Genomic DNA, 27,347 nt, shown 5'->3' with positions numbered 1-27,347 from the left:
AGAAAAAAACCGCGGATGGAGCGCGTTTTTTGGGGAAAACGCGTGGAGTGTACTGTAGTGGTTTTTACTGCTACCTTATTTCTTTCATGTCAACTATTAAAGAAAAAACGTCACTGCAGAGCTTATGACCACCAGTGTCAAACTATTCTTTATTTCTTGATAAAAGAGAGATAAAAGACTTTCAAGTTTAAATTAGTGGCTTCTGGTGGTTGTCCAAAAATAAATATAATTTGAAAAATTATACAGTTGAAAGCAAATTGAAATGAATATTTCTTTATATAGAAATATTGGAACTTTTGCAAATGGTGAGCAATTACCTGTAATTACTTATTGCGAGAAATTTGTGAAAACAATACCCTTTACAAATTGTATGCGGTAGCAATTTAATTTCAGAACAAGTATATTTCATCATGTCCATTTATAGAACTGAATTACACAATTTTTCTACAGCCACGTGATAATATTTTTAAGTCCCTTTCTACACGTCTGCACCATTCACATGATACCATGTAAAACCCCTGATTTAATAAAAGCGTGTAATTGTTGCTGACATAGTAAAGTTCCATGCATGAAAAGCGTGCATTTCAATATAGACCATTTGCCTGGGTAGATCCGCATTTTAAACGCACAGTGTCAAAAAAATCGTCATTTAAACTCTCGTCATGTCAACATAATTGGGAAGGTGAGGAAACTAAAGTCTCCGACTCCGAAACGCTATACGACGCTAAATAAATGCTAGATATGGTTCAAACGATGGAAGAAAATAATATTTTTGAGCATTTTTAATTTTCAAACGTTCGAAAAATCACTAGCCTGATAGGGCTACATGTAGTACCTAGGGAAATTCAGTAGCAGGAAACGAGATCAACTAGCTCCGGGATATGGGGATAGTGCAATGCTTTAAATAAACTTAATAAACCAAAATCATTGATTATTAACGTTTTTGTATTAATATCTGCCCATCAAATTAATGAAAACTCACAATTAAGACCACCTAGCTGTTAAGACCACTTTTCAAAAGTCCCACAGGTGATCTTAATAGCCAGGTTTCACTGTATCTTTATTGGTCATTAAATCAAAATTCAAACAGAAAGAAAACACCAAAATAAACAACTCACTGAAAGCATTCAAGTGGGCTTGAAAGTGCTTAATATATTTACATACACACCCATCCACCCCACAACAAAAACAATTTTTAGCACTGCCAAAGGCAAAAGAGCTTATTGGATGGCATGGTGTCTGTGTGTGTGTGTGTTAGACGTTGTCTTGTTTATCCGATAAAGTCCACAGTTTTCATCCGATTCTTTTCAAACTTACTCAGTGTCTTTATATTAACCCATTTCATTCTTCCCCCCTTCCAGATAAGATTACCCCAAGATCTGAGACCTGAGCAATAACTGATAAGCCATGCCAGACATTTGAGAGTCTGGTCAGATAAAGATCAGTACCACATTTATTATGTAATTGAAGTTTATATATGTATACATTTTAAGAAAGAAGACAAAATTCTTAATCCAGTCATATATTTTTTATTTTATTATGTTCAGAATTAAACAAAATAATAGTCTGTAAACCCGGTAAATAAAACTAAAATTATAAAAAACCAATACATGTAGTGGCAACATTTTCTTTTTTTCTTGTTTTATATAAGGAACCAAGCCATATGCAGCTGCACAGTAAAAATATTTCTGCATCTCTACTGTACAATCATTAAGGATCAAATGGTTATAATGTCAAATGGTCTGTTACAGCAAAAGAGATTGTGGATGGCATCAATGGATGTGCCGTTATGACAGCATTGAGGATGGAAGGCAATACAATGGGAGTAAATGCAGCAGAAGAAATTGCCGGCGCACTTAAAAAACACCCTGAATTTCAGGTAGGCATTTAATGATTTACAGTGACTTATAAAAGCCCATAAACACTCAAAATCAAGGAATATTTTGTACAATATTTCGAAAATAAAGTTAACACATAAGAAAGTCAATGTTTCTTTTACATGTAGCAATAGCCAAAATTTCAATAGTAGATTGGGTCTGGAAGCATAGATTTAACAATATAGTCATACAAAATGCTCTTTTTTTGTTTTTTGAATGTTTTTTCTATTGCTATAAGAAACACTGATTTTGTATGGGTTAACTTTATTTTACAAAATATTTTGCAAAATATTCGTTGATTTTGAGTATTAATGATACTTAAAATAATTTCAAATTCATGAAAATCAATGATCTGCCAATATACTGTATCATGAATGGATTTCAAACATGATTAAAACCCCTGATTATAACATATTGACTTTCTGCATTAAAAGATGTATAAAAGTTTCTAGTTTAAATAACTTGCAAATTAATTAATTTGAAACTTAGTAATAATTATTATAGTACAGTGTAAAATCATCAGGGCTCCCGCTGCCATTCGCAAGTGGCAATACAAATATTAAAATTGCGAAAAATGGGTGGCGAAAGAAACTTTTAATCCAGCGAGAGCCCAGATCATGAAAAGAAAAGGTGTTATGGTACTTCTGAAGGCCAGTGTTAGCCCTGAGAGTTTGTTTAATCTTTTTCAGAGAGCCTTGTGGAGTGATATGTTTACCGGAAGATTGAAGACTGAAATTCCTCCAGCATTAGTAAGCTTTATTGTCCTTCATATAGTTCTCACTTTATGTGACTTTGTCTCAAAAAAGGATTTCCTATTTCAAGAAAATAATACAAAATATTACTGTTGCATCAAATTTTTTGCCCAATGGGGAAAAATAGCATTACTAGCAAAACGAATATAGGTCTCCAATGAAAAGTGTCAGTCTTAATGAGGGCTTTCACTGAATATTTCCCCAAAATGGCTGCATGTGAAAAATATTTTAATGGGGTTGTGCAATTAAGTACCAAGCACTTAAAAATACCCATAATAAATTCCTAATTTGACCGGTACTTTTCCCAATGGGGCAAAAAATGGCTGAATATTGTCTTTTTTGGGGGAGCTGGGGCACAGTACCAAAGATCATGGTGTATTTTAGATGGAGGGGGGGGGGGGGGGGGGTAGCAGATCTACATAGCGGTCAAGGATCTGTACATCTGTTGGCAGCTGATCCTGATGCTTTCTAAACATTGCTTTGCTTTCTGGGACAAAGCTAGAAAACCTGAAAACCAGCTTTCGTGATTTGAATTTTTGGCTTTGCTTTCCCTTCTTTTCTGAGATTAACTTGTGGTCTGTTCCATCTCTTACTCTTAATTTTGCTTTGATTGTGATGATTCCTTGTGATATGATTGAACCGGTATAGGATTTAATAGATAATCAGATATCAATTTTCACTGCTTTTTAGATAATTTCATATAAATGACATAAGGTACCAAGGAATTTGTACAATCAGGTAAGTGAATGTTTTTGCAATGTCACATATATTGTTTTTTTTTTGATAATCCAAATATCCATTCAGAAACACCTTGGTGCAGCCATGATAGCAGCCAATGCCCAGCTTGTAGAGCTAGATCTCAGTGACAATGCGTTCGGCCCCAACGGTGTGGAGGGCATCGTAGAGCTGCTGAGGAGTAAGACTTGCTACACGCTGAAGGAGTTGCGGCTCAATAACAACGGCCTTGGGACCACTGGCGGCAAGGTCAGAATGGGGGCAATTTACAGACCAATTGTTTGAATGATGGCTTTATTTTTACATGATTTCGTTAAAATAAGCTGCCTTATTGGAGTTTTAAGCACTAATGGTCATTGTGCCTTTCTTTCCAGTTAAACACAGAGCTATCATTCTGAATAAATGTCTAGTATCAATTGAAAACAAATTCTGAAAATTTAATTATGAAAGATCTTTGGGTATATATTGAAATTGATGTAATGCCGTTCTTTGTTTTCACTTCCCTTAAATAGAATATAGAGGATATTTGTAAGAGTGTCTTAGTGTTCTTGATTATATCTGACAAGTTGATTTTTCAGATGTTGGCCGGCTGTTTGATGGACTGCTACAAATCCAGCCAGGCAGCAGGCAAACCTTTGGCGCTTGAGGTGTTTATATCTGGCAGGGGGAGGCTGGAGAATGATGGATCCACTGCACTGTCAGAAGTCTTCAAGGTAATCATAGGATTCAGGCTCTGGGAAACGGGGCTTTATGCATATGTGCGTAAAGGGTCGACCCTGATGAGCCTGTGCAGGCTAAGGAAATTGGAAGGATTTAACTTTCCACTTTTTTATGCCCCCGGATCGAAAGATTGGGGGCATATTGTTTTTGGCCTTTGTGTCTGTCTGTCATTCATTCATTCATTTATTGTGTGTGTCCCAAAACTTAAACCTTGGTTAAAGTTTTGCAATAACTTTTGCATTATTGAAGATAGCAACTTGATATTTGGCATGCATGTGTATCTCATGGAGCTGCACATTTTGAGTGGTGAAAGGTCAAGGTCATCCCTCAAGGTCAAAGGTCAAATATATGGCTTTAAAGCAGCGCAATATGGGGGCATTGTGTTTCTGACAAACACATCTCTTGTTGGATATTTTGTTTAAAGGAAGCCTCTTCTAAATGAAAATCTAGTCCAGAAACATCTTAATACTCTAAAATGTGTTTTGTACAAAGCATTTGGTGTGGTTTAAGTTAATTTAAATAAATAAAAGTTCTGTGCATCAGTGATGTTTGAAAGTTTAACATATTAATTTATCCATTTATTATTTGAAAAGTTTTATCCAGTCTTAACCAAATGCTTTTTCATCCGTTATTTTTTTCCCTATTGTTTTATACGTGCAAAATCCATAAAAATTTAAAGTTTATTTATTGAAGTAAACCTTATGCAGACTGAATACGGACCTACTTTATCACAAAATATATTTCAAGTAAGCTTTAATGTCAACGTGTTGGTGATAGTTTCAAATTCACAAATTTCTCACTGCCATGTCAGCTGATGGGCTCCCTGGTAGAGGTGGCCATGCCTCAGAACGGTATCAACCATGAGGGCATCACAGCGCTGGCAGGGGCCTTCCAACACAACCCCAACCTCCGAATCCTCAACCTCAATGACAACACGTTCACTGCTGTCGGTGCCAAGTCCATGGCCAAGGTGAGACATGTTCTAGAGTATGTTATAATAATTTGACTGGTTTTGATTGTATTTTTAATGTTTTACCAAATCATTTTTCATATGAACTTAACTATTTTCCACCCAGATGCCATTTTTACAGGCTTGTAGTCCCTTTGAAAATAATTCTAAATTAAAGACCGTACTCACAAGATAGTTTTTAAGGCCTTATTTTCAACCAAAAGATACTGATGAGCAGCACACAAAGAAAATTATACCGCCTGCAAGTAACTCGCGGGCTGTTCTTGTTTTTATGCTGCTTTAAGAGTGTGGGGTTTTTTTTGGTTAAAATTTGGGGCCGGTGAAAGGACCAATTCCAAATGGAAAAGATATATATTTGAAGGTTTTGAAAAAAGGTAACATTTAGTTCATCTCCCATCAAGCTTTATGAGTTGAACCTTAGTAAATGTAGTAAATCACTTTTTATGCACCCCCCCAAAAAAATTTGGGGGGAGCATATAGTCGCCGCTTCGTCTGTCCGTGTGTCCATCCGTCCGTCCGTCAGTGCACAATTTTTGTCCGGGCTATTTCTCAGCAACTAATGACCAGAATTCAATTAAACTTTATGGGAAGCTTCACTACCAAGAGGAGATGTGCATATTATCAGCCGGATCTGGTCGAATGATTTTTCACAGAGTTATGGCCCTTTTAAATTTTCCATTACCGGTAACTGTACATATAGTGCAATTCTTGTCCGGGCTATTTCTCAGCAACTAATGACTGGAATTCAATGAAACTTTATGGGAAGCTTCACTATCAAGAGGAGATGTGCATATTATCAGCCGGTTCTCGTCGAATGATTTTTCACAGAGTTATGGCCCTTTTAAATTTTCCATTGTACATATAGTGCAATTCTTGTTCGAGCTATTTCTCAGCAATTTATTATGGGAATTCAAAGAAACTTTATGGGAAGCTTCACTACCAACAGGAGATGTGCATATTATCAGCCGGTTATGGTCGGATGATTTTTCACAGAGTTATGGCCCTTTGAAATTTTCTATAAACTGTACATATAGTGCAATTCTTGTCTGGGCTATTTCTCCCCAACTACTGACTGGAATTCAATGAAGCTTTATGGGAAGCTTAACTACCTTGAGGAGATGCGCATGTTATTTGTGGGTTCTGGTTAGATGATTTATTTAGAGAGTTATGGCCCTTTGAAATTTTTAAGTTGCTAAACCATCCATCGTATTATTTTGTCCAAAGTTATGCCCCTCAAGACGTTTCCTTTTATTTGAATATATAGTGCAATATTGTGACAAAAAAAACTTTGGGGAGCATCACCCCTCTCCGACGGTTTCTTGTTCTCACTTGTAATGCTTTTGTTAGCCAAAAAACAATAACAATAATTTACTAATTTAAGTCAAAACATACCCAAATTGTTTTTTTTAAAAGTGTTGCATATAGCCATTTGCAGCTGGAAAGGGTTTGATGTTCATTTAGACAAAAGAATAGGTTTTATATCTAGGATAGTGGTTTGTTTGTAGGCTTATATTTATTTGTGACGTTGCAGGTTCTGCCATCACTGCAAAATCTAGAGGTCATCAATTTTGGAGACTGTTTAATTCGAACAGAGGGTGCAAGAGCCATAGCCAAAGCAATAACTGATGGTCACAAAAAGTTAAAAGTAAGTGCAATAATATGTATTTGAAAGAAAATTTAAAAAAAGTAAAACTCAAACAATCAACCTCCTGAAATTTGTGGATTTTCACCTCTCTCAGAGAGCTGCTGAGCAAATTTCAGAAATATAATAAATTTGTTGTAATTTTTAGCTCGACTATTATATATGAAATATATATAGTGGAGCTATCCTACTCGCCCCGGCGTCGGCGTTGCCGTTGCCGTTTCCGTTTGAGTGCAGATGTTAAAGTTTGCGTACTACCACAAATACTTTTAATGTCACTTGACATATTGCTTTCATATTTTGCACACTTGTTTAACATCATGACCCCAACCTATAAACAAGAGCAGACAACTGTATCAAGCATTTTGACAGAATTATGGCCCCTTTTATTCCTAGAATATGCATATTAATGATAAATCTATGTTAAAGTTTGCGTACTACCCCAAATATTTCCTGTGTCCCTTGACATATTGCTTTCATATTTTGCATACTTGTTTACCAACATGACCCCAACCTATGAACAAGAGCAGACAACTGTATCAAGCATTTTGACAGAATTATTGCCCCTTTTATACTTCGAATATGCATATTATTGATAAATCTATGTTAAAGTTTGCGTACTACCCCAAATATTTCCTGTGTCCCTTGACATATTTCTTTCATATTTTGCATACTTGTTTACCAACATGACCCAACCTATAAACAAGAGCAGACAACTGTATCAAGCATTTTGACAGAATTATGGCCCCTTGTTTACTTCGAATATGCATATTATTGATAAATCTATATTAAAGTTTGACAAAACAACACTTACCTTACATACCACAATGCACTCCACCCAAACCATCCCCCCAGAACCCCCCCCCCCCCCCAGAACCCCCCCCCTCCCCCCTAAAAAAAGATAAAATGAATATTTTTTCTTATTTTTGAAAGATCATCTATTAAATGATGACAAACCCACATTATACCTCCCTCTCCCCCCACCCCTCCCCAACCCCCCACCCCCCCAATTTTTTTTTCTTATTTTTGAAAGATCTTCTATTAAATGATCACACGACCACATTATACCCCCTCCCCCCCTCTCCATGATGACTTACGTTATACTGTCAAGCACTCGAATAGTTGAGCGCGCTGTCCTCTGACAGCTCTTGTTTTTATATGACATCATTCTGCTACTTATTCGCTTAAAACACAGATCCTGGTAAATAATGAAGACTTAATGATCTCTGGTAGCAGAAAAAAGCTCATCTAAAATTTAAGCCAATTTTGATTGAAACTGCTTTGGAAGAAGTAAACAATGATTATACAGCAGTTGCCTGTCTTTTACAGGACACTGAGGACAGACAGTGTTTAAACGATCAGAAATCAAATTAAAAAAAAGTTTTTCCATGCTGCAGATTAACCTCGTTTAATTAATTGAATTAAAAACACTAGTATATTGCAACAAATTCCTTCCCAAAGGATTCAGAAGATTAAAAATAAATAATGATGATTTGATATCAACTGAGCCCAACCAAGCGTGAAACAGATGCAGTTATGTTAAAGATAATCTTTCACAGGATGTCCATCTCATCTGGAAGAAAGGGGCAATTAGTGATCTGATAACAATCAATGATCCCGGGGCTTATGTACCCAATCTTGTGACTTAATATGCTCCAGTTATGTACCAGAGTTCTTGCTATAAAGAAAAGCACGGAGTACAATTATATTGTCAGTAAAGAAATTTGCCACTTTGAAACAATTGTCGCCACTTTCAAAAATTTATCGCAAGTCTCGACAATAGCGATCAGCAGCGAAACCCTTGATTAGCCTGTGCTAATGGATGAAAAAAACAATGATTATACAGCAGTTTGCCGGTCCTTTACAGGTAAAGCCACTAACATTGCAAGAGGCCCAGTAAAAATTCCAAAACACTGGCCCTAATGGCTGTTAATACTTACAAGATTATAAGACATTGTGGGTAGTAATAGCTTTAGGGAATTTGGTATAGGTTCGTTGTCACCTGGATCTGGCGACCATAGCTTAGACTGCCTGGACTGGTTTTTTGTTGAGAAGTGACCTCCTTTAAGTGTCCTCTCTGATTAGCCACTGTGGAATGAACAGACTTATCTGTGACAACACTTTATGCATATGCATTAACCCTTTGCATGCTGGGTAATTTGTCTTCTGCTAAAATGTTGTCTGCTGAATTTCTAAAATTAGCATTTTCTTTGATTTTTTTCAAAGAATACTATCAGAATAGCAAACAGTTTGGATCCTGATGAGACGCCACGTTCTGTGGCGTCTCATCAGGATCCAAACTGTTTGCAAAGGCCTTCAAAATACGGTTCCCGTACTGAAAGAGTTAAGCCTCCTTTTTCCCAGAGCACAGCTCATTTGTGCTCTTCATGTTTTAGGAATTGGTATTGAGTGGTAACGAGATATCCAAAGATGCTGCAAGCTGTTTGGCAGAAGTCATAGAAAATAAGGATCATTTGGAAAAACTAGACCTGGACTGTGAGTTAACAAACAGTAATTTGCAAGACAATTAAATTGATTTGTGTACACATTTAGTTAATAAAAACAAACAGTCTTTATTTAGCATGAAAACATCTATATGAAACATTTGATCTCTTTTAGAATACCATGTACCTAAATAAATATGTTTTGTTCATAAAAATAGTTCAACTATTTAAGATTTTTCTTTCCAGCTAATATCCTCAATTTAAGTACAGGTAATACATTTGCTTAGCAAGAATTTCTTCACTAGATCTGTTTTAAAACATAGAGTTTTAATAGACCTATTTGGATTTTTTTATAATAAATATTTAATAAATGGTGGAAGTTCTTAAAAATATTGTTTTAAAGATTGCAGCATTTATTTTTCAGCCAACATGTTTGGTGAGGAAGGCATAGAGCTTATAAGGGAGTCCATAGAATCCATTGGCAAACTCGATGTACTTGGGTCACTCAGGTAAACATACAAAAGCCATATTTTCCCCATGTGGGGTCAAAAATAGGTTTTGTTTATAAAAGGAATAATCGTTAGAAGCTTATTAAAATGCATATAACAAATCATTTTTGATGAGCACTGGATTGTCAAACATAAATTTTGGTTACAAAGGCAAAAATGTTCAACTTATTTGAACTTGTTAGCTCACCTGAGCATTTGCCTTGTTAACCCTCGTGAGGCCACAATTTTTGTCAGATTTTCATGAAATTTGGTGAGAAGTTTTGTGCCAATGTTATCTTGGATGAATTCGAAAATGGTTTTGGTTGATTGAAAAACATGGCCACCAGGTGGCGGGGCATTTTTCTTTATATTGCTATTGTTAAACCTTGTTAACACTAGAGGCCACATTTATTGTCCGATTATCATGAAACTTTTTTAGACAATTTTTGTCAATGATATATTGAACGTTGGAGCATTTTACTTATATAGCTATATATGGTTATAGTAAAATCTTGTTAACACTTTTGAGGCCACATTTTTGTCCGATCTTCATGAAATTTGGTCAGACGATTCTTGCCAATGTTATCTTGGACGAGTTTGAAAATGGTTCCGGTTGGCTGAAAAACATGGCCCCCAGGTGGGGGGGGGCGCATTTTTCCTAATATGGCTGTAGTAAAACTTTGTAAACACTCTTGAGGGGACATTTATTGTCTGATCATCATGAAACTTGGTGAGAAGATTAGTCCCAACGTACCTTGGATTAGTTTGAAAATGGTATCAGTTGCTTGAAAAACATCGCCAGGGGCGTGGCATTTTTCCTGATATGGCTATTGATGGCTATAGTAAAACCTTGCTAACACTCTAGAGGCCACATTTATAGTTCAATTGTCATGAAACTTGGTCAGAACATTTATTTTTCTAATGATATTTTGGATGAGTTGGAAAAAAATTTGATCTGTTGAACAACATTGCTGCCAGGGGGCGGGGCATTTTTCCTTGTATGGCTATAGCAAAACCTTGTTAACACTCTAGGGGCCTCATTTATTGTTTGATCATCATGAAACTTGGTCAGAAGATTTGTCCTAATGATATCATGGACAAGTTCGAAAATGTTATCATTTGCTTGGGGGCGAGGGGAGGGGTCATTTTTTCTCGTATGGCTATATATGGCTATAGTAAAAGCTTGTTAACACTCTAAAGTCCATATTTATTGTCAGATGTTCATGAAACTTAGAAGATTTGTTTCAATAAAATCTTGGACGCGTTCAAAAATGGTTCCGGTTGTTTGAAAAAACAGGGCAGCCAGGAGGGAGGGTGCATTTTTCCTTATATGGCTAATGTAAAAACTTGTTAACACTCTTAAAGTCACATTTATTGTCCAATCATCATGAAACTTGGTCATAACATTCATTTTAATGATATCTTGGATGAGTTGGAAAATAGTTCCGGTCTGTTGAAAAAATTGGCCACCAGGTGGCGGGGAAGTTACCCTTATATGGCTATAGTAAAACCTTATAAGCTTTCTAAAAGTTACATTTATACGTCACTTTTCATGAAACTTGGTCTGAACATTTGTTCTAATCATATCTTGGGCTGCACAGAACAGGTCAGTTCCTTGGTATCTCAGGTGAGTGACTTAGGCCCTTTTAGTAATTGGTCATAATATAAAACAAATATCACATTCATCTTTCTGGTAATAGTAAATATTGCTCGCTTGAAGAGTATTGTCCACCTTGGCAGGCCTTCAGCCTCGGTAGACATTGCTCTCCTGGAATTGCAATATTTACTTTTACTTTGATATTTATATGAGCCACATTGTCTGAAAACTGAGCTTAAGACATGCATGTAAAGTGTCAAGGGACGACACTTTTCTGCTTTTATATTATTTTTGTTCTTCCCTAAATTTTTCGGTGGAGCATTTAGTTGCCAGCTTGTCCTTACTTCCTTCCTTCCGTCACACTTTTGTTACAGTTTCTCATAGAGCCTTCAATATTTTACCGATCTCATACATATTTGGCATGTAGGTACCTTGCATGGACCTCTACCTTTTGATGAGGTTTGAGGTCACTGAGGTCAAGGTCAAGGTCACTGAGGCTAATAATAGATTTTCTCAAGGTCACACTTTGGTTACAGTTTCTCATAGCAAACATAAGGAGAGCATCCATCATTTTCAACGATTTTTGTTTTTGTTTAAAGTAAGTCTCTTTTTCACGAAAATCCAATATAGGCTGAAGGTATTGTCCTTGATTAGCCTGTGCTGACTGCACAGGCTAATTTAAGACGACACTTTACACACATGCATTAAGGTTAGTTTTCCCATAACGAGGCTCATGTAAAACATGTCTCTGTTCCAGTGGAGATGAGGGCAGTGACGATGAGGATGAGGAAAACTATGATGATACATATGAGGTAAGTGAGCTCTGTATTGGTACATACATCTTGTGATGTACTATGGAACTATGATGATACATATGAGGTAAGTGAGCTCTGTATTGGTACATACATCTTGTGATGTACTATGGAACTATGATGATACATCTGAGGTAAGTGAGCTCTGTATTGGTACATACATCTTGTGATGTACTATGGAACTATGATGATACATATGAGGTAAGTGAGCTCTGTATTGGTACATACATCTTGTGATGTACTATGGAACTATGATGATACATATGAGGTAAGTGAGCTCTGTATTGGTACATACATCTTGTGATGTACTATGGAACTATGATGATACATATGAGGTAAGTGAGCTCTGTATTGGTACATACATCTTGTGATGTACTATGGAACTATGATGATACATATGAGGTAAGTGAGCTCTGTATTGGTACATACATCTTGTGATGTACTATGGAACTATGATGATACATCTGAGGTAAGTGAGCTCTGTATTGGTACATACATCTTGTGATGTACTATGGAACTAGGATGATACATATGAGGTAAGTGAGCTCTGTATTGGTACATACATCTTGTGATGTACTATGGAACTATGATGATACATATGAGGTAAGTGAGCTCTGTATTGGTACATACATCTTGTGATGTACTATGGAACTATGATGATACATCTGAGGTAAGTGAGCTCTGTATTGGTACATACATCTTGTGATGTACTATGGAACTATGATGATACATCTGAGGTAAGTGAGCTCTGTATTGGTACATACATCTTGTGATGTACTATGGAACTATGATGATACATCTGAGGTAAGTGAGCTCTGTATTGGTACATACATCTTGTGATGTACTATGGAACTATGATGATACATATGAGGTAAGTGAGCTCTGTATTGGTACATACATCTTGTGATGTACTATGGAACTATGATGAGATACATATGAGATGAGTGAGTTGTACAGGTACATACATCTTGTGCTATACATCGATTGATAAGAACGGACTCAGGAAAGGTAAATTGAAACAAGCAATTAACATTATGCTGAGTCTCACAATTAAAATAACAAAAAAAAAACAAAGGTAAATCAAATATTGTTGATCGAGTCTCCACAAAAGTCATTACACCTTGGACAAAGAACAGTAATTTTGTATGAGGGCCAGTAAGAGCAGCACGGGTTGTTATTTGCCCCATAAGAAAACTTAAGGTATTTCTGTAAATTGATAACATTCTCTTATTATTATGTTTGCAAGTGAAGATTTACTTCATAACAACAAAGATTCCCTAGGAGCTTTGTGAGTACCATCCCTGATGACTGGCCTTCTCGTCTAATTTAAACTATAGATCAAATTGTGATCAGAATGATTAGCCAGTACTTTATAGGAATTTTGCCATGCAATAGTAAAAGTCATTATACTTATATAACTTGAGTAGGACAACTGTTTTCAAAATAGTAGTTTGTAGCCATGTAAATGTTGCCTGTGATATATTTTGAAACAAAATCTGTACACCAGAACTAAACGTGATTGTGCATGTATTTTAGGAGGGGGAGGAACAGGCTGAGGAGGAGGAGGGGGAGGGGGACACGGTGGATGATCCCATCCTCACTGTGAGGGGAATCGCTCTCACACCTAAACAGGTATAAAGACAGCAGTCTGGATTTGAGCTATGCTGTGGGAAAACAGGGCTAAATGCATGTGCATACAGTGTCGTCTCTGAGTATCCTGTGCAGTGCACACATGCTAATCAGGATTGACACTTTCTGCTGGTATTGATTTTTGTTTCATTGAAGTCTCTTTGTTGCAAAAATCCAGTTTAGGCGACACTTTACACAGTGACACATGCATTTAGCTCTGTTTTCATAGAGCAATGCTCATTTTGATTCCAGGATATGTGTTTACTTAGTCAGTTGACTCATATGGTAGACTGCTGGACTTTCCATCCAGAGTTTTAGACAGCCATTAAATGGTTAAAATGATACCTCTGTGTTCTGTATGCTTATAATTATGATGCATGTTGTGGATTTTTTTAGAAAGTCAGATCGTATATTTAAGTCCTAAAAAAATAGGAAGCGTAGAACTGAAATAGCTTCCTACTGTCCAGTTGTGAACAATATGTAACAACTATTTATATTGGAGTTAATAAGTCGTGAGTTTCTTGTACACAAATGTATATTAAATCCTTATGACACTCAAATCTTTGTATTTTGGTATTTTATTTTGGTGAAGATCCTTAAAGTTTAAAAAAATATACTTTACAATCGAAAAATACTAATATGTCTAATTCTCAAACACGTTTTGAAAAAGTTTTTTTTAATGGCTACAGTTTATTGCAAAACAGGCATCCCATGAGCAATGATGTAAAAATGCATTTCCAATTACAGCTAAAATATTTGTATTAACTGAAATAGTAAATTTTTAATTGACCACAAGTCCTAGAATTAAAATGATGGGCTTGTTACATGTTCTTTCTTTTAAGCTATAAATTACACATTTGGGCTGTTTGCTCATACAGCTTAGGTAAATAAGTGAAAATAAGCATTCAATTTTCAGTGTTTGTTAAATGAAAAAATAACAAGAGGACTTGATGCATTTGTGTTAAGTGTTGTCCCAGATTAGCCTGTGCATTATTCACAGGCTGATCAGGGACGACACTTTCTGCTTGAACTGGATTGTTGCTAGATAACCTTGGGTATCAATAAACACTTGCAATGATGGCAGGATTGTGCCTCTCTTTGCAGGTCATGGGAGGTGACCTGGCATCACAACTGGACAGAATGAAGCTTTCTTGACCACCCTGACCCGTCCTAGGCTTAAATCATGTCCCTCAACTTGGAAAACCGTCCAACATACCAACTGCTTTTAATGACTTTTGCACAGTTTTTTTTGTGTGATCTTAAGATGTGAATCCGAATTTTACTGTTTTTAACGTTGTGATTTTAGATCAATTCTGTTTTTACATGAGATTATGAAATGGTGCATTTGTGACTTCATTTGTTGATATAAGTTGATAATGACCATATGTATGAAGTTTAAAAAGTATACATGGTGTGTATGCTTTTGTCTCAAATATGTATGGTTTAAATTGATATTGAATCTTAACATTAACAAATTTTAATTATTATTACCTGTTGCTGTTATTATACTATGTGATGCGTTTGTTGCCTTTGACATGTACCATGTAATACTTTCCTATATAATATTAGAGATTATCAAATTACAATATTTTTTCGGTTATTCAAACAAAAGGCTAGTTTTGGTAGTGTTTAATACAGGTTAAATTGTGATGATTTCATGTTTAAAAAAAGTAAGCAACAAACCCATTTTAAGCTCGGCTGTTTCGGAGAAAACCCGAGGCATTGTCATAGCCGTCGTGTCGTGTCGGTCGTCGTGTCTGTCGTCGTGTCCGCCGTCCGCAAAACCTTAACATTTTGTTAAGGTTTTGAACATTGCCTCTAAAATCAAAGTGCTTCCACCTACTTCTTTGAAACTTCATATGTAGCAGCACCTTGATGAATTTTACACGCCATACCCATATTTGGGTCACTAGGTCAAAGGTCAAGGTCACTGACATCTTAAAAAAAAAAAAAAAATCTGACAAGCTTTCATTTGTTCAAAAATGCACCCGCAGCCGAGCGTGGCACCCGTTAAGCGGTGCTCTTGTTTACATCATAACAACCAAAAATGTCACAATTTTGTGTGTCTGCATGAATTTGAAAGACATTTGTAAATACAAAGTGTTATTAAACTGTGTTATATTGCAGTGGACCATTTTTACACAAATTGTTTTAGTTCTTATTGTATACATGACATGGTTTCAGGTTTTAGCAAGAATTGCATTTGGATTTCATTTATTTATATGATTTGATCTGGATCATTAGATGCACTTGTTGTTAAAAGTCTTATTACCCAACTATTATAAGGATTTTAATGTTACATTTTTGCAATAAAAACTTAACATGTATTTATTTTTTGTCATCTATGTATTTAAATTGTCCATGTTATAATTTGTACTCCTACATCATAACTTATTTTTGATGAACATCCTCCCCAGTTTGAGTTTCCACTAAACAAAAAGATGATTATAACCTTCTACAAAATTTACAAGCATCTACATTTTTATGCCCCCGGATGGAATGATTGGGGGTATATTGTTTTTGGCCTGTCTTTCATTAAGTCTCCAAACTTTAACCTTCAGGTAAAACTTTTTTAATAACTTTTGCAATATTGAAGATAGCAACTTGATATTTGGCATGCATGTGTATCTCATGGAGCTCATTTGGCATGCATGTGTACCTCATGCACATTTTGAGTGGGGAAAGGTCAAGGTCATCCTTCAAGGTCAAAGATATGGATTCAAAACTTTAATCTTTGTTAAACTTTTGCAATAATGAAGATAGCAACTTGATATTTGGCATGCATGTGTATCTCATGGAGCTGCACATTTTTAGTGGTGAAAGGTCAAGGTCACCCTTCAAGGTCAAAGGTCAAATATTAGGCTTCAAAGCGGCGCAATAGGGGGCATTGTGTTTCTGTCAAACACATCTCTTGTTAATTTTGTGACCCTGTGATATGACTGAAATAGAAAAAAACTGAAAAATGTTGGGACACGGTTTAATTATTTTGCATGCACCACTGAGAACCGAAGCTATTGTGATGTCTTGTTTTGCAGGATGTGAGCATAAAAGACTTCCTATCATTTCCATCACCAACAAAACTTCAGAGCTTTGGTAGAAATTTTTCATCAAGTATTAGGCAAGAATTAGGGGTAAGTGAACAGATGTGTCTCATCCTGTATTGATATGGTTGCTGTTTGCTCCATTCATCTGAATGCTATTATGACTGTTGAATCAGTTTTATCAATTGTAATATTGATATGTCCATTCAGTCTTCACAAATGCAAACATCAGGAACACATGATAAAAAACATTAGATGTACATGGCAAATTGTAATGTTGTTCAGGTCTGATGAGGACGGATTTTGGGGAACTTATTACCCACAGTCACTGGTATGAAACCTGCTGGTAATATAGGTGTTTGTAGCCATACAGGTGTTGTTAGGGCTTCTGCATCTTTGTAATTAATGCTACATCATGATAGCTCTAGTGTAAAATTGGCTTCTAATACAGCATTTAATTGAAGAAACTGATACAACGTTTACTAGTCTTAGTATATCTTAAAGAATATTGCTACGAAAATGTTGAAGTTTTTGTTAAGAAAGAACAGCCACCAACTGAATGATCAGTTGATCTGTTATTACATAGATTTTTAAACTTAATACCAATATAAGTAACATGGTTTTGTTCATTCACTGTATAGCTGTAGTGACACGGTGTGATCTGTTGCAGTCTGATATCCTTGTTTTGTTCATTCACTGTAAAGCTGTAGTGACATGGCGTGCTCTGTTGCAGTCTGATATCTTAGTTTTGTTCATTCACTGTAAAGCTGTAGTGACATGGTGTGCTATGTTACAGTCTGATATCCTAGTTTTGTTCATTCACTGTAAAGCTGTAGTGACACGGTGTGCTCTGTTGCAGTCTGATATCCTAGTTTTGTTCATTCACTGTAAAGCTGTAGTGACATGGTGTGCTCTGTTGCAGTCTGATATCCTAGTTTTGTTCATTTACTGTAAAGCTGTAGTGGCATGGCGTGCTCTGTTGCAGTCTGATATCCTTGTTTTGTTCATTCACTGTAAAGCTGTAGTGACATGGTGTGCTCTGTTGCAGTCTGATATCCACGTTTTGTTCATTCACTGTAAAGCTGTAGTGACATGGTGTGCTCTGTTGCAGTCTGATATCCTAGTTTTGTTCATTCACTGTAAAGCTGTAGTGACATGGTGTGCTCTGTTGCAGTCTGATATCTTAGTTTTGTTCATTCACTGTAAAGCTGTAGTGACATGGCATGCTCTGTTGCAGTCTGATATCCTGGTTGTGTTCATTTACTGTAAAGCTGTAGTGACATGGTGTGCTCTGTTGCAGTCTGATATCTTAGTTTTGTTCATTCACTGTAAAGCTGTAGTGACATGGTGTGCTCTGTTGCAGTCTGATATCCTTGTTTTGTTCATTCACTGTATAGCTATAGTGACATGGCGTGCTATGTTACAGTCTGATATCTTAGTTTTGTTCATTTACTGTAAAGCTGTAGTGACATGGCATGCTCTGTTGCAGTCTGATATCCTAGTTTTGTTCATTCACTGTAAAGCTGTAGTGACATGGCATGCTCTGTTGCAGTCTGATATCCTAGTTTTGTTCATTCACTGTAAAGCTGTAGTGACATGGTGTGCTCTGTTGCAGTCTGATATCTTAGTTTTGTTCATTCACTGTAAAGCTGTAGTGACATGGTGTGCTATGTTACAGTCTGATATCCTAGTTTTGTTCATTCACTGTAAAGCTGTAGTGACACAGTGTGCTCTGTTGCAGTCTGATATCTTAGTTTTGTTCATTCACTGTAAAGCTGTAGTGACACGGTGTGCTCTGTTGCAGTCTGCTATCCTAGTTTTGTTCATTCACTGTAAAGCTGTAGTGACATGGTGTGCTCTGTTGCAGTCTGATATCCTTGTTTTGTTCATTCACTGTAAAGCTGTAGTGACACGGTGTGCTCTGTTGCAGTCTGATATCCTAGTTTTGTTCATTCACTGTAAAGCTGTAGTGACATGGCATGCTCTGTTGCAGTCTGATATCTTAGTTTTGTTCATTCACTGTAAAGCTGTAGTGACACGGTGTGCTCTGTTGCAGTCTGATATCCTTGTTTTGTTCATTCACTGTAAAGCTGTAGTGACACGGTGTGCTCTGTTGCAGTCTGATATCCTTGTTTTGTTCATTCACTGTAAAGCTGTAGTGACATGGTGTGCTATGTTGCAGTCTGATATCCACGTTTTGTTCATTCACTGTAAAGCTTTAGTGACATGGCATGCTCTGTTGCAGTCTGATATCCTGGTTTTGTTCATTTACTGTAAAGCTGTAGTGACATGGTGTGCTCTGTTGCTGTCTGATATCTTAGTTTTGTTCATTCACTGTAAAGCTGTAGTGACATGGTGTGCTCTGTTGCAGTCTGATATCTTAGTTTTGTTCATTCACTGTAAAGCTGTAGTGACATGGTGTGCTCTGTTGCAGTCTGATATCCTGGTTTTGTTCATTCACTGTAAAGCTGTAGTGACATGGTGTGCTCTGTTGCAGTCTGATATCCTAGTTTTGTTCATTCACTGTAAAGCTGTAGTGACATGGTGTGCTATGTTACAGTCTGATATCCACGTTTTGTTCATTCACTGTAAAGCTGTAGTGACATGGCATGCTCTGTTGCAGTCTGATATCCTGGTTTTGTTCATTTACTGTAAAGCTGTAGTGACATGGTGTGCTCTGTTGCAGTCTGATATCTTAGTTTTGTTTATTCACTGTAAAGCTGTAGTGACATGGTGTGCTCTGTTGCAGTCTGATATCTTAGTTTTGTTCATTCACTGTAAAGCTGTAGTGACATGGTGTGCTCTGTTGCAGTCTGATATCCTTGTTTTGTTCATTCACTGTAAAGCTGTAGTGACATGGTGTGCTCTGTTGCAATCTGATATCCTGGTTTTGTTCATTCACTGTAAAGCTGTAGTGACATGGTGTGCTCTGTTGCAGTCTGATATCCTGGTTTTGTTCTTTTACTGTGAAGCTGTAGTGACATGGTGTGCTCTGTTGCAGTCTGATATCTTAGTTTTGTTCATTCACTGTAAAGCTGTAGTGACATGGTGTGCTCTGTTGCAGTCTGATATCCACGTTTTGTTCATTCACTGTAAAGCTGTAGTGACATGGTGTGCTCTGTTGCAGTCTGATATCCTGGTTTTGTTCATTCACTGTAAAGCTGTAGTGACATGGCGTGCTCTGTTGCAGTCTGATATCCTTGTTTTGTTCATTCACTGTAAAGCTGTAGTGACATGGTGTGCTCTGTTGCAGTCTGATATCCTGATTTTGTTCGTTTACTGTAAAGCTGTAGTGACATGGTGTGCTCTGTTGCAGTCTGATATCCTAGTTTTGTTCATTCACTGTAAAGCTGTAGTGACATGGCGTGCTCTGTTGCAGTCTGATATCCTTGTTTTGTTCTTTTACTGTGAAGCTGTAGTGACATGGTGTGCTCTGTTGCAGTCTGATATCCTGGTTTTGTTCTTTTACTGTGAAGCTGTAGTGACATGGTGTGCTCTGTTGCAGTCTGATGTCCTGGTTTTGTTCTTTTACTGTAAAGCTGTAGTGACATGGCGTGCTCTGTTGCAGTCTGATATCCACGTTTTGTTCTTTTACTGTGAAGCTGTAGTGACATGGCATGCTCTGTTGCAGTCTGATATCCTAGTTTTGTTCATTCACTGTAAAGCTGTAGTGACATGGCGTGCTCTGTTGCAGTCTGATATCCTGGTTTTGTTCATTCACTGTGAAGCTGTAGTGACATGGCGTGCTCTGTTGCAGTCTGATATCCACGTTTTGTTCATTCACTGTAAAGCTGTAGTGACATGGTGTGCTCTGTTGCAGTCTGATATCCTTGTTTTGTTCATTCACTGTGAAGCTGTAGTGACATGGTGTGCTCTGTTGCAGTCTGATATCCTGGTTTTGTTCATTCACTGTAAAGCTGTAGTGACATGGTGTGCTCTGTTGCAGTCTGATATCTTAGTTTTGTTCATTCACTGTAAAGCTGTAGTGACATGGTGTGCTCTGTTGCAGTCTGATATCCTTGTTTTGTTCATTCACTGTAAAGCTGTAGTGACATGGCGTGCTATGTTACAGTCTGATATTCTGGTTTTGTTCTTTTACTGTGAAGCTGTAGTGACATGGTGTTCTCTGTTGCAGTCTGATATCCTGGTTTTGTTCATTCACTGTAAAGCTGTAGTGACATGGCGTGCTGTTGCAGTCTGATATCCTGGTTTTGTTCATTCACTGTAAAGCTGTAGTGACATGGTGTGCTCTGTTGCAGTCTGATATCCTGGTTTTGTTCTTTTACTGTGAAGCTGTAGTGACATGGCATGCTCTGTTGCAGTCTGATATCCTGGTTTTGTTCTTTTACTGTAAAGCTGTAGTGACATGGTGTGCTCTGTTGCAGTCTGATATCCTGGTTTTGTTCTTTTACTGTATAGCTGTAGTGACATGGTGTGCTCTGTTGCAGTCTGATATCTTAGTTTTGTTCATTCACTGTAAAGCTGTATTGGCATGGCATGCTCTGTTGCAGTCTGATATCCTTGTGTTGTTCTTTTACTGTAAAGCTGTAGTGACATGGTGTGACATGGTGTGCTCTGTTGCAGTCTGATATCCTAGTTTTGTTCATTTACTGTAAAGCTGTAGTGACATGGTGTGACATGGTGTTCTCTGTTGCAGTCTGATATCCTAGTTTTGTTCATTCACTGTAAAGCTGTAGTGACATGGTGTGCTCTGTTGCAGTCTGATATCCTTGTTTTGTTCATTCACTGTAAAGCTGTAGTGACATGGTGTGCTCTGTTGCAGTCTGATATCCTAGTTTTGTTCATTCACTGTAAAGCTGTAGTGACATGGTGTGCTCTGTTGCAGTCTGATATCCACGTTTTGTTCATTCACTGTAAAGCTGTAGTGACATGGTGTGCTCTGTTGCAGTCTGATATCCTAGTTTTGTTCATTCACTGTAAAGCTGTAGTGACACGGTGTGCTCTGTTGCTGTCTGATATCCACGTTTTGTTCATTCACTGTAAAGCTGTAGTGACATGGTGTGCTCTGTTGCAGTCTGATATCCACGTTTTGTTCATTTACTGTAAAGCTGTAGTGACACGGTGTGCTCTGTTGCTGTCTGATATCCACGTTTTGTTCATTCACTGTAAAGCTGTAGTGACATGGCGTGCTCTGTTGCAGTCTGATATCCTAGTTTTGTTCATTTACTGTAAAGCTGTAGTGACACAGTGTGCTCTGTTGCAGTCTGATATCCTAGTTTTGTTCTTACACTGTAAAGCTGTAGTGACATGGTGTGCTATGTTACAGTCTGATATCCTGGTTTTGTTCGTTTACTGTAAAGCTGTTGTGACATGGCATGCTCTGTTGCAGTCTGATATCCTGGTTTTGTTCATTTACTGTAAAGCTGTAGTGACATGGTGTGACATGGTATGCTCTGTTGCAGTCTGATATCCTAGTTTTGTTCATTTACTGTAAAGCTGTAGTGACATGGTGTGACATGGTGTTCTCTGTTGCAGTCTGATATCCTAGTTTTGTTCATTTACTGTAAAGCTGTAGTGACATGGTGTGACATGGTGTGCTCTGTTGCAGTCTGATATCCTAGTTTTGTTCATTCACTGTAAATCTGTAGTGACATGGTGTGACATGGCATGCTCTGTTGCAGTCTGATATCCTAGTTTTGTTCATTCACTGTAAAGCTGTAGTGACATGGTGTTCTCTGTTGCAGTCTGATAATTATCCTAGTTTTGTTCATTCACTGTAAAGCTGTAGTGACATGGTGTTCTCTGTTGCAGTCTGATAATTATCCTAGTTTTGTTCATTCACTGTAAAGCTGTAGTGACATGGTGTGACATGGTGTGCTCTGTTGCAGTCTGATATCCTAGTTTTGTTCATTTACTGTAAAGCTGTAGTGACATGGTGTGACATGGTGTTCTCTGTTGCAGTCTGATATCCTAGTTTTGTTCATTCACTGTAAAGCTGTAGTGACATGGTGTGCTCTGTTGCAGTCTGATATCCTTGTTTTGTTCATTCACTGTAAAGCTGTAGTGACATGGTGTGCTCTGTTGCAGTCTGATATCCTAGTTTTGTTCATTCACTGTAAAGCTGTAGTGACATGGTGTGCTCTGTTGCAGTCTGATATCCTGGTTTTGTTCATTCACTGTAAAGCTGTAGTGACATGGTGTGCTCTGTTGCAGTCTGATATCCTAGTTTTGTTCATTCACTGTAAAGCTGTAGTGACACGGTGTGCTCTGTTGCTGTCTGATATCCACGTTTTGTTCATTCACTGTAAAGCTGTAGTGACATGGTGTGCTCTGTTGCAGTCTGATATTCACGTTTTGTTCATTTACTGTAAAGCTGTAGTGACACGGTGTGCTCTGTTGCTGTCTGATATCCACGTTTTGTTCATTCACTGTAAAGCTGTAGTGACATGGCGTGCTCTGTTGCAGTCTGATATCCTTGTTTTGTTCATTCACTGTAAAGCTGTAGTGACACGGTGTGCTCTGTTGCAGTCTGATATCCTTGTTTTGTTCATTCACTGTAAAGCTGTAGTGACATGGTGTGCTATGTTGCAGTCTGATATCCACGTTTTGTTCATTCACTGTAAAGCTTTAGTGACATGGCATGCTCTGTTGCAGTCTGATATCCTGGTTTTGTTCATTTACTGTAAAGCTGTAGTGACATGGTGTGCTCTGTTGCTGTCTGATATCTTAGTTTTGTTCATTCACTGTAAAGCTGTAGTGACATGGTGTGCTCTGTTGCAGTCTGATATCTTAGTTTTGTTCATTCACTGTAAAGCTGTAGTGACATGGTGTGCTCTGTTGCAGTCTGATATCCTTGTTTTGTTCATTCACTGTAAAGCTGTAGTGACATGGTGTGCTCTGTTGCAGTCTGATATCCTAGTTTTGTTCATTCACTGTAAAGCTGTAGTGACATGGTGTGCTCTGTTGCAGTCTGATATCCACGTTTTGTTCATTCACTGTAAAGCTGTAGTGACATGGTGTGCTCTGTTGCAGTCTGATATCCTAGTTTTGTTCATTCACTGTAAAGCTGTAGTGACACGGTGTGCTCTGTTGCTGTCTGATATCCACGTTTTGTTCATTCACTGTAAAGCTGTAGTGACATGGTGTGCTCTGTTGCAGTCTGATATCCACGTTTTGTTCATTTACTGTAAAGCTGTAGTGACACGGTGTGCTCTGTTGCTGTCTGATATCCACGTTTTGTTCATTCACTGTAAAGCTGTAGTGACATGGCGTGCTCTGTTGCAGTCTGATATCCTAGTTTTGTTCATTTACTGTAAAGCTGTAGTGACACAGTGTGCTCTGTTGCAGTCTGATATCCTAGTTTTGTTCTTACACTGTAAAGCTGTAGTGACATGGTGTGCTATGTTACAGTCTGATATCCTGGTTTTGTTCGTTTACTGTAAAGCTGTTGTGACATGGCATGCTCTGTTGCAGTCTGATATCCTGGTTTTGTTCATTTACTGTAAAGCTGTAGTGACATGGTGTGACATGGTATGCTCTGTTGCAGTCTGATATCCTAGTTTTGTTCATTTACTGTAAAGCTGTAGTGACATGGTGTGACATGGTGTTCTCTGTTGCAGTCTGATATCCTAGTTTTGTTCATTTACTGTAAAGCTGTAGTGACATGGTGTGACATGGTGTGCTCTGTTGCAGTCTGATATCCTAGTTTTGTTCATTCACTGTAAATCTGTAGTGACATGGTGTGACATGGCATGCTCTGTTGCAGTCTGATATCCTAGTTTTGTTCATTCACTGTAAAGCTGTAGTGACATGGTGTTCTCTGTTGCAGTCTGATAATTATCCTAGTTTTGTTCATTCACTGTAAAGCTGTAGTGACATGGTGTTCTCTGTTGCAGTCTGATAATTATCCTAGTTTTGTTCATTCACTGTAAAGCTGTAGTGACATGGTGTGACATGGTGTGCTCTGTTGCAGTCTGATATCCTAGTTTTGTTCATTTACTGTAAAGCTGTAGTGACATGGTGTGACATGGTGTTCTCTGTTGCAGTCTGATATCCTAGTTTTGTTCATTCACTGTAAAGCTGTAGTGACATGGTGTGCTCTGTTGCAGTCTGATATCCTTGTTTTGTTCATTCACTGTAAAGCTGTAGTGACATGGTGTGCTCTGTTGCAGTCTGATATCCTAGTTTTGTTCATTCACTGTAAAGCTGTAGTGACATGGTGTGCTCTGTTGCAGTCTGATATCCTGGTTTTGTTCATTCACTGTAAAGCTGTAGTGACATGGTGTGCTCTGTTGCAGTCTGATATCCTAGTTTTGTTCATTCACTGTAAAGCTGTAGTGACACGGTGTGCTCTGTTGCTGTCTGATATCCACGTTTTGTTCATTCACTGTAAAGCTGTAGTGACATGGTGTGCTCTGTTGCAGTCTGATATTCACGTTTTGTTCATTTACTGTAAAGCTGTAGTGACACGGTGTGCTCTGTTGCTGTCTGATATCCACGTTTTGTTCATTCACTGTAAAGCTGTAGTGACATGGCGTGCTCTGTTGCAGTCTGATATCCTAGTTTTGTTCATTTACTGTAAAGCTGTAGTGACACAGTGTGCTCTGTTGCAGTCTGATATCCTAGTTTTGTTCTTACACTGTAAAGCTGTAGTGACATGGTGTGCTATGTTACAGTCTGATATCCTGGTTTTGTTCGTTTACTGTAAAGCTGTTGTGACATGGCATGCTCTGTTGCAGTCTGATATCCTGGTTTTGTTCATTTACTGTAAAGCTGTAGTGACATGGTGTGACATGGTATGCTCTGTTGCAGTCTGATATCCTAGTTTTGTTCATTTACTGTAAAGCTGTAGTGACATGGTGTGACATGGTGTTCTCTGTTGCAGTCTGATATCCTAGTTTTGTTCATTTACTGTAAAGCTGTAGTGACATGGTGTGACATGGTGTGCTCTGTTGCAGTCTGATATCCTAGTTTTGTTCATTCACTGTAAATCTGTAGTGACATGGTGTGACATGGCATGCTCTGTTGCAGTCTGATATCCTAGTTTTGTTCATTCACTGTAAAGCTGTAGTGACATGGCATTCTCTGTTGCAGTCTGATAATTATCCTAGTTTTGTTCATTCACTGTAAAGCTGTAGTGACATGGTGTTCTCTGTTGCAGTCTGATAATTATCCTAGTTTTGTTCATTCACTGTAAAGCTGTAGTGACATGGTGTGACATGGTGTTCTATGTTGCAGTCTGATATCCTAGTTTTGTTCATTCACTGTAAAGCTGTAGTGACATGGTGTTCTCTGTTGCAGTCTGATATCCATGATGTTGAGAGGACTGTCAGCACATTGGTGAGGGTGAGTATGTCGTAAATACTATATTTATCATCCATTAAGTTTAAAAGTTGCTGTTGCTTACTTTGATGGACATTTTTAACTTTAAAAAAATCATAAAAAAATAACGAATGTGTTGTAAGATAGTTGCAAGTAATTTGTATAACCCTCATGAAGGGCCATTTAGTTTAGAGAGTATATTTTAGAGGCTGTGTCAGTGTGTAGCTCTGTTGGCATTAATGTGATAAGGTAATTGAGCCCACTACCTACACATTCCTCTAGCAATTAAATTTAGTCATAAAACACATTCCTTAATTATGTGCAGCTGAACTTAGCCATTTTTATATCAGTACCAGAAAATGTTATACGTTTGTGCAGTGAACTACTTCCACATGTATTGAACACTTAAATTTTGAATAATCATACAAATTTAGGTGTGTGAGACACTTCTAAATCATCACTCCAGTGACTCCACACATGCCTCAGCTTTTCAGTCTTGTAGTATTAACATATCTTACAAAGCATTGTGGGTGTAATAGCCAATTTTGTGACATACCTCTATTTTATTATGTCAAATTTGATTGCTTGACTGATACTAGTATTGCCCAAAAAAGAATGCATTTTAATTAGGGATGGCATCGAATACCTATATCGGTATTTGAATATTCGCAAATCCATTCGATTCCATTCAATTTAATATTCGCATAAAACGGCTGGATTGATTTAACTTCTATTGCTCAGTTTCGTATCCAGGAGGGATATTAAATATACATTGAAAATTTGACACAGAAATACAATTTAATATACAATTCTTCTGTTGGGAAAGAAAGAAAATGTTGTTTATTGAAAAACTTTGTAAAAGCCTATTTAGGCGAAATATATCAGAAAAGAGTGAAACTTGTTCTGTGTTAACTTCCATTGTTTTGTAAGTTATATCCATTTGCTAAATACGAGGCTGTTTATTAATGTTGCTATCAAATAACTGTATCGCTGTCGGCTAAAACTATGACTGATACTGTAATCGGGCACACATAGAATGAAAAACATCATGTCATAGAATTTTATTTCAATTTGAAATTTTACAATAATGATAACATGCATGTTTATATAAAAAAACATATCAATAAGGCATGCAAATTACACCAAATATTCAAGAACACATATAAAGAAAAACATCCTGTCATAAAAATTTATTTTTATATGAAATTTTAAAATAACGAACGCAATTTGAGTAATTCACACATTTTAATGGCTGTTCATACTGTGATCACAGAAATTTAATTATTATTAGCCAGTCAATTGCAGCCGTTCATTGGCACCCCATTGACAAATAACAGTTTAGGGCCTTTCTCAGAGTG

General features: G+C 37.4%; 1 protein-coding gene across 1 annotated transcript in view; it reads left to right on the top strand.

The window, feature by feature from the left end:
- LOC127879591 (ran GTPase-activating protein 1-like) overlaps positions 1 to 27,347 on the top strand; it is a 47,837-nt gene that overhangs the window by 14,975 nt on the left and 5,515 nt on the right. The window contains exons 2-13 of the mRNA XM_052426543.1: positions 1,752 to 1,879; positions 2,567 to 2,626; positions 3,434 to 3,613; positions 3,943 to 4,077; positions 4,896 to 5,054; positions 6,586 to 6,699; positions 9,093 to 9,192; positions 9,565 to 9,649; positions 11,983 to 12,037; positions 13,574 to 13,669; positions 16,702 to 16,797; positions 25,969 to 26,013. Coding sequence (XP_052282503.1) covers positions 1,752 to 1,879; positions 2,567 to 2,626; positions 3,434 to 3,613; positions 3,943 to 4,077; positions 4,896 to 5,054; positions 6,586 to 6,699; positions 9,093 to 9,192; positions 9,565 to 9,649; positions 11,983 to 12,037; positions 13,574 to 13,669; positions 16,702 to 16,797; positions 25,969 to 26,013 — 1,253 coding nt within the window. The remainder of the gene's footprint in view (positions 1 to 1,751; positions 1,880 to 2,566; positions 2,627 to 3,433; positions 3,614 to 3,942; positions 4,078 to 4,895; positions 5,055 to 6,585; positions 6,700 to 9,092; positions 9,193 to 9,564; positions 9,650 to 11,982; positions 12,038 to 13,573; positions 13,670 to 16,701; positions 16,798 to 25,968; positions 26,014 to 27,347) is intronic.

Source organism: Dreissena polymorpha, chromosome 4 (genome assembly GCF_020536995.1).
Source record: "Dreissena polymorpha isolate Duluth1 chromosome 4, UMN_Dpol_1.0, whole genome shotgun sequence".
In the NCBI taxonomy this organism is placed as follows: Eukaryota; Metazoa; Mollusca; class Bivalvia; order Myida; family Dreissenidae; genus Dreissena; species Dreissena polymorpha.
The sequence above is the reverse complement of the archived record's forward strand: the minus strand, read 5'-3'. Positions and strand labels throughout refer to the sequence as shown.